The sequence below is a fragment of the Lagopus leucura genome, unplaced genomic scaffold, assembly GCF_019238085.1.
Source record: "Lagopus leucura isolate 7727_CA_CO unplaced genomic scaffold, USGS_WTPT01 Super-Scaffold_100002, whole genome shotgun sequence".
NCBI lineage: Eukaryota > Metazoa > Chordata > Aves > Galliformes > Phasianidae > Lagopus > Lagopus leucura.
This window is the reverse complement of record NW_024962263.1, coordinates 55360713-55372823: the sequence shown is the minus strand read 5'-3', so window position 1 is coordinate 55372823 and position 12111 is coordinate 55360713. Positions and strand designations below refer to the sequence as shown.

The window sequence follows — 12111 nt, the reverse complement described above, 5'->3', positions numbered from 1 at the left end:
AGGAAGGCTGGTTGCTCCTCAAGAAGGAAGTCTTCAAAGCACAGAAGCAGGCTATTCCTTTGCGCCACAAGATGAGTTGGCAGAGAAGACTGATGTGGATGAAAAGGAAACATTTCCTGATGTTCCAGGAGAAAAAAAATATCTGCCTCCCGTGGAAGAAGGGATGGGCAACTCGAGGAGAGTACAAAGAAGTTGTTAGGATATGTTAGGATATGCAGGGAGAAAATTAGAAAGGAAAAGACCAGCTTGAACTCAACTTGGCCACTGTGGTAAAAGAGAACAAAAAACATTTTTACAAATATATTAACAGTAAGAAGAGGGCTAAGGAGAATTTCCATCCTTTATTGGATGCCGTGAGGAATGTGACCACCGAGGATAATGAAAAGGCTGAGGTTCTCAGTGCATATTTTACATCTGTCTTTAAAAGTCAGACTAATTATCCTCAGGGTACTCTACCTCCTGAATTTGAAATCTGGGATGGGGACCAGAATAAACTCCCCACAATTTAGGTACAAACAGTTAGAAACCTCCTCCTCCACCTGGACAAGTCCATGGGGCTGGATGGGATCCACCCAACGGTGCTGAGGGAGCTGGTTCAGGTGAATGCCAAGCCACTATTCACCACCTATCAGTGTTCCTGGTCAACCAAAGAGGTCCCAGAGGATTGGAGACTTGCTAATGTGATTCTAATCTACAAGAAGAGTTATAAAGAGGATCTGCGTACAGGCCCAGCAGCCTCACCTTGATGCCAAGAATGGTTATGGAGCAGATCATCTTGAGTGAGATCACACAGCATGCATGGGACAACCAGGGGACCAGGTCCAGACAGCATGGGTTCATGAAAGGCAGGTCCTACTTGACCAACCTCATCTCCTTCTTTGATATAGTGAGCCATCTGGTGGATAAGAAAAAGGCTGTTGATGTAGTCTATCTAGAATTCAGCAAAGCCTTCAACACTGTCTCCCACTGTGTTCTGGAGAAGCTGGCAGCCTGTGGCTTAGACAGGTACACTGTTGGCTGGGTAGGGAACTGGCTGGAAGTCAGGCCAGAGTAGTGGTGAATGGAGTTAAATCTAGCTGGCGACCAGTCACAAATGGTGTTCCCCAAGGGCTGATATTGGGGCCTGTCCTGTTCAATATTTTATTGATGACCTGGATGAGGGCGTTGAGTGCACCCTCAGTAAGTTTGCAAATGACACCAAGTTGGCTGGAAGTGTCAATCTTCTTGAGGATAGAAAAGCCCTACAGAGCGATCTGGACAGGCTGGATCACTGGGCTGAAGCCAGTGTGATGAAGTTTAACAAGATCTAGTGCTGAGTCCTGAAGTTTAGATGCACCAACTCCGGGCAACGCTACAGGCTTGGGGCAGAGTGGCTGAAAGACTGTGTAGAGGAAACAGACCTGGGGGTGTTGGTTGACACTCAACTGAGCATGACCCAGCCATGTGCCCAGGTGGCCAAGAAGACCAATGGCATCCTGGCTTGTGTCAGAAATAGCATTGCTAGCAGGAGCAGGGAAGTAACTGTCCCCCTGTACTCAGCACTGGTGATGCCACACCTTGAGTACTGTGTTCAGTTTTGGGCACCTAACTACAAGAAAGACACTGAGGCCCTGGAGCATGTTCAGAGGAGGGCAACAAAGCTGGTGAGGGGTCTGGAGCACAAGTCTTATGAGGAGCGCCTGAGGGAATTGGGATAGTTTGGCTGGAAGAGGTTCAGGGAATGCCTTATTGCTCTCAGTAACTCCTTGAAAGGAAGTTATGCTGAGGCGGGGTAAACTTCTTCTCCTGTGTAACTAGTGACAGGACTGGAGGGGATGGCCTCAAGTAGCATCACAGAGACTCAGAATCGTGCCCCTTGACCTGCTGGAAACATGCCTCCTAACGCAGTGAAGAATACTAGAAGCCATCCCAGCACCAAGGGCACACGGCTGACTCATTCTACATGGTGTTCACAAGGACCCCTCGGTCCTTTCGTACCAGGCCTCCTTCCAGCTGCTTGCCCCTGTCCTATCCGAAGCCTGGGGAGCTTCCTTCGCAGGTGCAAGCAGACTTTGCACTTGTAGATCAGGCTCTCCCCGGGGGTGCTGCCAACGCGAACGCTGGCACACGGAGTCACCGCGGCGGGAAGCCGAGGCGAATGGCGTCGTACGAGGAATCCCAGCCGGGCTGCAGAACCGCGACCGCCTTCACACCCTCCTCCGGGGGCGGTCGTCCGTGCCCGGCCCCGCGGCGGCGTGATGCAGCGCTCGGCCCTCGCGCACGGCTCCCTCCGCCCCCAGCCCTTGCCCCTGCCCGTCGCCGCACAACGCCAGCCACCCGCGGGGCGGAGGCAGGGCCCGAGCGCGACGCAGCGCCGCGAGGCAGCCTCGCCCGTCAGCCGCGCAGGCAGCCCCGGCCCGAGGGGAGCAGCCCCCATGGCTGACCGGAGCCTAATCGAGGGAGCCGAGCCCTTCCCGCGCAGGGAAGAGGCTCCGGAGTGGGGCTACGAAGAAGGTGAGGAGCGGGCGCACGGCAGCGGCTGCGGCGGGGGAAACTTTCCCTACGGGCAGAGGAAGAGGTGGTGGTGGTGGTGGAGGAGGATTTACATCGCGGCGCGGTGGGGAGGGGGATCGCGAGGGAGCCGGGGAGCCCCGGGGGCGACCGATGACGGCCACGTCTTTGGCGGGGGCGAGGCGGGGGGTCCGGGGGTGGATCGCCACGTAACGACTTCTCCTGGCGCTTCAGGGGTCGAGTGGGGACTGATTTTTCCCGATGCCAACGGGGAGTACCAGTCGCCCATCAACCTGAACTCGAGAGAAGCGAAGTACGACCCCTCGCTCCTGGAAGTGCGCCTGTCGCCCAACTACGTCGTGTGTCGCGACTGCGAAGTGATTAACGACGGGCATTCCATTCAGATCGCACTCAAGTCCAAGTCAGGTATGCTTCCACACTGCTTACACTTCTCCGGCGGCGTTCCCTGGGCGCTCGCTGCCTCTCGGGTTGCTGTGCGCCCGTAGGAGGGGCTGCTTCAGCGCCGGCTGCGACTCGGAGGAGGGGTGGGTGCTGCTGCCTTGGGACCGGCTTTGGGAAGGGAGCTGTCAGCGCCAAGCTGGATGGGCGGTGCGGCTTCTCCAGAGCACGTTCGGGGACACTCAGAGCAAGGGTTGGACTCTGTTGTGATGCTGTCATCGAGTGTGCTGACAGCTGTCTGCTGTTGCTATTGCTAGGACAGTGTGGTGCCGAACTGGCAAAATCTGTCCATTTTCTGAAGTCTGTGTAAGTTAAACTAAACTTTTCCCATTAATTTGAGTGGGTTGTGAATACTAACTAGTCAGTTAACACAGATACTCCAGTTATACGTACCTACAATATTGATGAAGAGCAGGTAGCAAAGCAGTCCTTATTTCTTAAAGGGTTTTTCAGGTTAATTCATCAAATAAGAACTAGAAACTGATAAGCAATTTCAAGTTTAGTGAAATGACAGTATCTCGTTTAGACCTTTCATGTGGACAAACTATTCTCTACAAAGGAGACAACTGTCAGGGAAGTTGGCAAAGAAAGCTCTTTCCAGCCCTGTGATAGTTCTTGCCGTGTGTTTTGAAGAGTGTCCAAGTTATTATAACTAGTCTTAGCTAGCAGCTGCCTTCTGGGGGCATTTAAACAGCTGAAGGTTGTCAAACCACAAGACAGCCCAACTTTTGTTTCCTTCTGAGATCCCAGTAGTCCTGTGAGCTGCAGCTGTGTTGGTGGTGAGGCAGTTAGTTCAGTTTTACACTAATTTTTTTAAACAAAAGCGTTTGTTCTCTTAATAATTATGTTTTCCTCTATGATATCCCTTCTGTGGTAAATCTCATGTTGCATTACTAAATAGAACATTGCTTTCCACAGATTTTTGCTGATTTCCAATAGAACAGAAATGTACTTTCTGTCAGTTTTATTGCCTTCATCAGAAGCAGGGCTCTTTTCTCAGAAAGTAAGGTTCTCTCTGTTAGATCAGGAAGGTCGCTGAATTCTCCTCCGGGGTAAGGCTGACTGAGAACAACATTGCCATTTGCATGCCAAAGTGCAACTCGTTAAACCCTCCTTTCTGCAGGCAGTTTGTAACTTCGTAGCAATAATGAGTAAGATGGGACTAACAACACACCATATGCGTGTTCAAAACTATTCGAGGCCCAGGAAGAGAAAAATACTTTCTAAACTGGAATGCAGATTGATGTCAGACTGATGAGTGCTGAAATGTAAGAAATTAAGTGAAATAAAATGAAAGTTTATGAGTGAGATATGGGATTAGGATTTAGGAATTCCTGATTTACTTTCAATTTCTTCTTAGTTTTGTATTACCTAGTTTTCCATTTTTAAACGGGATAATTTTTCCACGTTTGGAGGGAGACATTACTTACCCCTACAAAGGGAAGAAAAGAGTTAATAAGCTGTGTTTGACCTAGTATTCTGGCTAATTTTCAGGGATTGCGGAAACTCCTGCATATTCTCTTCCTCACAGGGGATCTCTGATGACAAATCCATTTAGCCAGATTGTTTTAATGGGAACTGTTGAGCACTGAGTGCTTTTGAAACTTTTGTCCAGTTGATGTGCAAGAGAGTCGCACCTACTGTAGTGCTGTTAGTCAACAAAGAACTTTGTGGAAAACATAAACTGATTAAGTATATATCAAAAGTCAATTTGTTCTTTTTGGTGAATTATTTTATCCTTCAACTCAGGACACGCTCCATCTGGAATTCTCCAATCCTTTTTATTATTTAATTGTAAACATTTTTACAGGCTGCTTTCAATTTGATCATCATACATATGTTATACATTAGGTGGAATAAGCATGACCAACTGTGTTATGGAATTGGATATTGAAAATTGCTTTGGAGGATCCATATAACAGAGAGATTTTTCTTAAGCCATCAGTAGTTTCCAAATCAGATGATTTGTTTTCTAGTAAGGATCAAAAATGCTGGAAAGTATACTTAAACATTTAATGCATTTACAAGGATCAGAATTTGATGAAAGATGAAGAAAGATAAACATGCCTTATGCACTGAAATACTTTTATCATGGGATCTGTGGATAAATTAAGCTTTGAAAACGAAGTCTTAGAAGCTCCTGCAGATACAGAACTACTTCATATAGAAGACATTTAGTCTAGTTACACTTTTTAGGAACAATATTTTAAAACAGGAAATACTCTACTTTCCTAAGAAGTAACCCTAATTATCATGTATCTTTGTTCTTCTAGATTTTCCTAAGTACTTCAATTGGTTGTTTTCCCAAATATTCACTAGATTTGCAGATTTTTCCCAACAGATATGAGTAGAATATAGGTAAAGAAAGTTTTAGAAGCAAGTTTGAATTCATAATCACATTTAGGACATATCATCTGAGGAACCCTGATAGCTTTTAGATTAATTATGACGAATAACTAAAAGAGAATTAATCTGAATATTTCTTCAGCACTAGTGACTGAAAACTGTAACTGATCAGGTTTCTTTTTTTTTTTATCAGTATTTTTGTTTTTGTGCAGTTGTAGTACGATACAGTTGCTGAATTGTTTTACTACTGCAGTACATCTTATGATCCAAACTACTCCAAGGCTACATAGTTTGTACATCAAAATAATTTTTTTATTATGGAACTGCTGTTCTCTAAAGCTGTACATTATTCAGTTTAATAATCCTTATCAATTATCAAAGATTGTAAAAGTTTCAAAGTCAATGAAATGTAAGCCAGAAGGTAATGGATTATGAGAAAGACTGTGAGTGACCTTAAATAAAACCCAGCCCTATGTAGAAGCCAGCACTCAAATGATCTTAGCATAAAGTTACCTATAACATGCAGAGTAGTAATTGGTGTGAAGCCAATTTGCAAATCCCTGGGCCAAATGTTTCCACTGATTAATTCCGAAGTAGGCTGGAACTCAAAAAGGTCCAAGCAAAATTGCTTTCTTTTAGTACTTACTGTTAGGATAGAAGGCTCCATTAATGCAAAAGACTCAAGCTATTATGTGAAGCAGTTGCTTTGTGCAGTATGTATGGATAGATACTTTTAAGAAATTCTGGATTCTGTTAAAAAAAAAAAAAAGTTAGCAAAAAGCTATGGCTATTTAGAAGCTGTTTTTAAGGAAATAAGCACATGTATGATTATATGTATTGATTGGACACAGTTGGACTAGATGATCTTATAGGTTGTTTCCAACCTTGTGATTCTATGATTCTATGATTATATTTGGCTATGGAGGTATTCTGTATCTCAAAGGCTGACAGGTGGCATATGACTTACTACCTTCAATTTACTTCCTTTCACTTGGCAAATATTGGCAACCAAAATTTTCTGTCAGCTTCTGTGGTACATAGCAAATACAGGTGATGAAAATTAAGCGTTTAGACTAGTTGAAGGTAGTGACCAGTTCAATTCACAACCTCTGCCATCTGTTTAGAGCATGTGGTTACTGTCTTGATAACAGCAATAAACTTATTCACTCTTCTGATAAAGGTACAGTGTTTTTATTTTGTGTTATGAACCAGCTGTTCTGGCTCATAAAACTAAGAGTGCATGGCTTACATGACAGTGTTTTCACTGTTTATAACTGCCTAAATTCTGTACTGCACGGAAGTTCTAAAGTAAAGATCTCACCTCTGTCAACTTCCCTTTCTAACTCGGTTGAGAATAAGCTTGCAGCAATGTCCTCATTGTATTTACAGAATGTATCTATTGGCTTGTCTCATGCAAAGCCGAGTGCATTACCATTTGTGTTCTTTCCCAGTGTTAATAGGTGGGCCGTTACCTCGAGGACATGAGTTTGAACTACACGATGTTCGATTTCACTGGGGGAGAGAAAACCAGCGTGGTTCTGAGCACACGGTTAATTTTAAAGCCTTTCCCATGGAGGTAAGAGTGACGCTGCATTGCATAAAACCATTTAAATCCAAAAGATTTTGATTCTTAGCTTGACTTTGCGGAAGTTCAAAAGAGATTTTCTTTTAGCTCAGCATTTTAGTGCTTATATTTCACCTGCAAACCTGTCTTCCTGAGTTATGCATTGGGGACAGTAAATTAGGATATACATCTGGATAGAATGCCTCCAGCACTCACCCCACATGATTAATTGGTCATAAAGTTAACTTTTAGAATTATTAACTTCTGTCTTAACAATATTAGTGTTCTAACAAGATCTGCTGTTTCAACACTTCCTATGTCACCTTGACTAATAGCTATATACATGGGGAGAACTGGCCACTGGAAATGTTTCCTTGGTGAATAACGATTCAGGAACATTTGGAGGAAACACATAGTGATTCGTTAATGAAACAGCTTTACATATCTGAAATATGAAAGTTATATGATACTCTTAGAGATGTTCTTTAATATCTCAGTTCATTTCAAAATTTTGATACACAAGCAAAGTAATAAGGGAGTCTGAAAAAATTCAGCTCTTCACAAGATGCCAGTTTTGGATTCCCAGGCTGCCCAGATACTAGGACTAATGTTTTCCTCCCTCCAGCAGCCTTTCGTCATTCACCTTCCTTCATTTTCCCATTGCCTATACTTTTCAAGGAATGTCTTGGAGTATCACTTAGACCATGGGCTACAACACTAAAGTATCAGATACCAAACCTGATGTTTAATGACTTAAGATTTGCAATTTTTATTTCATTTACTGTACTCTGTATTAGTTTTAAATAAAACGCCAAGATTTTTTTTTCTTCCTGTTGTCAGAGCTAGGAAATTTATGGCAATGTTATTCGTGAGTTCAGACAGTGGGAATAGAACTGGTTTATGGTAAAGGCTATAAAAAGTATTAGAGTACCTACAGCAGAACTCATTGTAAAAGGCATGTTGGCTTACACCATCAATCTAACTTTTAGGGTTTTTTAGATACTTTCTTTGGGGTCAAATGTAAGTTTCTGGTGTTGATTTTGCACTGGTCCACCACAGAAGCCAGGCAGATATAAAGTCACTCAATGGACTGTATAGGTTGATTTCAGGCAGATCCTGGCAATTAAGGAGAATTAATTGAGTGGGGAAGACTCAACAACCGAAAGGAAGGCAGAGAAATCACCTTTGCATCCTGGTTACCTGGCTTCATATAGTTTGTATGGGCAGTAACTTCATGCTACTACAGTGTTACTATGATGCAGGAAGTAGTTTGTTCATTGTGAAGTGGCTCTGCCTGGTGCTGTTCCTCAGGATAGATTCAGCATGTGGTGGTCAAGAAATGTTAACATAAATTATGTCGAGAATTGTTCTTGGGAATCCAGTTTGCTGTCTCCCCCTTTATCAAGGATCACTCTGCAAATGGTCTTGGTGGCATGAAGGAACAGACTAATAATATCTGCAAGACTTGCAATACACTTTAAATAAATAGCATTAATGTTGAATTTTGCAAACAGATCCCAATGCAGATTAATTCGGCAGAAAGTGACAGTGTAGTTGATACCATCATATCCAAGATCTGCTGTGCACAGGTGTATTGTTTGAGTCAGTTCATTATCTTCTGTTTCATGTTGAAAAAAAAAAAAAGCAGTCTGTCTGACAGATGAGTTACATGCACTTCATTTCGTGTATCTGTGAAGAGCAGTTGTATTAAATCCAGCTCAAATTGTCCAAATTAAATATTGGATTGGAGGTGCTTGTAACCATTAATGAGAGTCCAGAATGGATTATATTCTTTTTGTGTCCCAGGGATTCCCCCACCTAGTTGGTTTTGTGGACAGCAAACATTTGGACTAGGAGACTGAGAAATTTATTTTCTTAACTTTTAACATCAGCATTATTTTATGCAGCTGTGGGAAATCAACACACTCTGAACACATAGTGGGCTTGAATTTCACTGGGCCTCTTAGTTACTGAACATAAATGGTGATAGATGCCAATTTTTCAGATGCATGAGCACTCTGGGGGAGTTTATGCTTTCTTACTATACTAAGTGGTATTTGTTTCTTTGAGCACAAGTACATGGCTATAAATGTAAATATATAAATATATCGAGCACCAAGTTCAGCTGCCAGTGGGGCAAAACTAGCAGGATGTTTTTCATAACAAACTAGAGATGAATTTACAAAGCATTTTAATGAATTTTGAACTCTCCTCCCTTTGCGAGAGGAAGACAAGCTAAGCAGATAAGCACTAATATGCAAGAGCTTGATTTAACTGAGTGTGTTTACAACACAACAAACTAGGTGCAGATCGCATGCTTCATTAAACTATTAGCAAATTGGAGCAGTTCTATAAAAAACCGTGTAGAAACTTTGAGTTTAAAGAGATCTATCTGAACTAACTATTTATTATCTGGAACAGCCCTCTGGTTTTTAGGATTGAAGAATGTAAGGCTTATTATTTATTGGACCAGGTGGTTGCAGAAGCTTCAGACTATCAGTGTAATGATCTTTGTAAAGGATGACTTTAAAAAGTATTATTTTCAAGTCTGGAAGAAAACACTTCTTAAATCTCTGAATCATAGAATCATAGAATCATAGAATGGCTTGTATTGGAAGGGACCTCAAGGATCATGGATCTCCAGCCCCTCTGCTGCAGGCAGGGCCACCAACCTCCAGATCTGGTACTAGACCAAGTTGCCCAGGGTTCCATCCAACCTGGCCTTGAATATCTCCAGGGACAGAGCATCCACACCATCTCTGGGCAGCCTGTTCCAGCACCTCACCACTCTCTCTGTGAAGAATTTCCCTCTGACATCCGATCTAAACCTTCCCTCCTTGAGCTAAAACCATTCCTCCTTGTCCTCTTACTGTCTACTCGAGTAAAAAGTTGATTCACCTCCTTTTTATAATCCACTTTTAAATACTGGAAGACTGTAATGAGGTCTCCTCGCAGCCTTCTCTTCTCCAGACTGAACAAGCCCAGCTCCCTCAGCCTGTTTTCATAAGGGAGGTGCTCCAGCTCTCTGGTCATCTTTGTGGCCCTGCTCTGGACTCTCTCCAACCTGTTTACATCTTTCCTGTATTGGGACCCCAGATCTGGAGCAGTACTCCAGATAGGGTCTCATGAGGGCAGAGTAGAGAGGGATAATTACCTCCCTGTCCCTGCTGGCCACCCCTCTTCTGATGGAGCCCAGGATACCATTGGCATTCCAAGCTCCAAGAGCACAATGCTGGCTTATGTTCAGTTTTTCATCCACTAGAAGCCCCAGGTCCTTCTCCACAGGGCTGCGCTCAAGTAGTTCTTCTCCTAGCCTGTACATAACTGGGATTGCCGTGACCCAAGTGCAAAACCTTGCACTTTACTGTGTTGAACCTCATTAAGTTCACATAGACCCACCTTTTGAGTCTGTTGAGGTCTCTCTGTATGGCATCTCTTCCATCTAACATGACAGTTGCACCACTCAGCTTGGTGTCATCAGCAAACTTGCTGAGGGTGCACCCGAGCTCATTGAGGGTGCACTCAAGTCCATTAATCTTTAATCTCCGCTTTTATAGAAATTTAGCAATATCTCATATTAGTTAGGTAATATCCTGTGTCTCTTTGTGCAACAATCTATTATTTCTTACTCGACAGCTGGACCTTCGCACATGGTTAAGATATATAGGTTCATGATGAAGTAGGTGTGGCTCCTAAACTTAAGTAACTTTTGAAACAGCTTGAAATTGTTCACACTGGAGAAGAACATTATTTATGTGAGTTGGAGGCTGAGTGCATCGTTATGTTTATTACTGTTTGAAGTTCAGCAAAGATGTGTTTCCACCTTTCTTGACTGAAGAAGTCAGAACATTGACAATAATATACAAGCGTAATTGTTTTCACTAAAACGTCTGTGCTTGCAATCAGTCAGGAAAATAAGACAAAAGAATAAATAGTTGTCAAAGGCAAATACTGTAACACATTTTTTAATCAAAGGAATATTCCTCTCTTAGTTTCATAAAAAACAGATCAAAAGGGCTGCTCTTGCTTTTTGGACAGAAACTGGAAGGAGATATGCAACTTTCTCCAGAAACTGTTCTCACTAAGTACTTTTACTGCACATAAATAGTGTTACTTGACCTTTGACCACCAGTTGTGTTGTGTTTTCAGTAAATGTCTTAACACTGACAGACTGTTTCTTGTCAGTAAGTGGAACAAGGTACCAAAAGTCAGGTCATGCTTTGCAATACACATTTTCACAGAGCAGTAAAACCCATGCTTGTGCCCTCATGTGTGTTACCTGAACCTGATTTAGGTTTAAACAAGAGAGGAAGTATTCTATATTTTCCTCTCTTTCATGCCAAGAGTATGGATTATCAAACTCTAATGAGGCTCTGCCTCTCCTCCTTGTCTTTACTGTGTAAGAGGGAGACAGATGGAGACAGGAGTAGCAACTGATGGCTCGTGTTAGCCATGAGGATTTATTCTTATTTTTAACAAAATTGCTGTAGGGGTACCTAAAAATGGACTCCCATTGTACCTGATCTTTGTATCGACATGGCATATGCCAGGCTGTGGAAATACAAGAAAAACTGTTCAGAGCAGAAGCTGTGGAGCAGCATAGACAGCATGAGAACCAAGGACACCTCTAGGAGAAGAAAGAACATCTCACGGCTCTGATTGGATAAGCGCCTGTGTGAACAGCTGAAGAGTGTTTTGTAGAATGCTCTGTTGGCATGGAAAGGTGGATGGGAAAGTTGTAGGAATGGATGGGAAAGCTAGAAAAAGAAAACTTGTGAAGGTATATAAGTGATGTGAGAACTTGTAATAAACGATTTGTATCATTCACATCTGAGTCCATGCATCAGACACTGCACCAGGCCTAACCAATTTATAGTTCAGAAAGGACAGGAGAGCAGGAGAAAATGAACCACGGGATGCCATCAGTGCCTTTTTATGTAAAAAATTAATATGTTTTAACAGCTTCTGAAATGAAGGAAAGTGCAGGGAAAATTATTCCTTAAAGGTGTCTCCTGCTTGTATTTACTCGTGTTGGTGTAACCAAAGCCATAATCTGAACATAAGGAAACAGTTGTTTCCAGGCGGCTGTTTTGAAATAAGGCTGTAACTAAGGAATAAAAGGGTTCCTTTCAATGCTTGTGTATGGCCAGGAACATAATTCCCTGTAATCCAACCTCTTTAAAATGTAGGATTGTATTAGCTGTGAACCATGTGAAAACTCTCAGTAGAAGAGGATTGGCAGAAAACCATTT

General features: G+C 42.8%; 1 protein-coding gene across 1 annotated transcript in view; it reads left to right on the top strand.

The window, feature by feature from the left end:
- Positions 1-2359: 2359 nt before the first annotated feature.
- Positions 2360-12111, top strand: part of CA8 (carbonic anhydrase 8) — a 53852-nt gene continuing 44100 nt past the window's right edge. Inside the window, exons 1-3 of the mRNA XM_042869385.1 lie at positions 2360-2493; positions 2725-2916; positions 6747-6871. Of these exons, the coding sequence (XP_042725319.1) occupies positions 2415-2493; positions 2725-2916; positions 6747-6871 (396 nt within the window). The 5' untranslated portion in view covers positions 2360-2414. The remainder of the gene's footprint in view (positions 2494-2724; positions 2917-6746; positions 6872-12111) is intronic.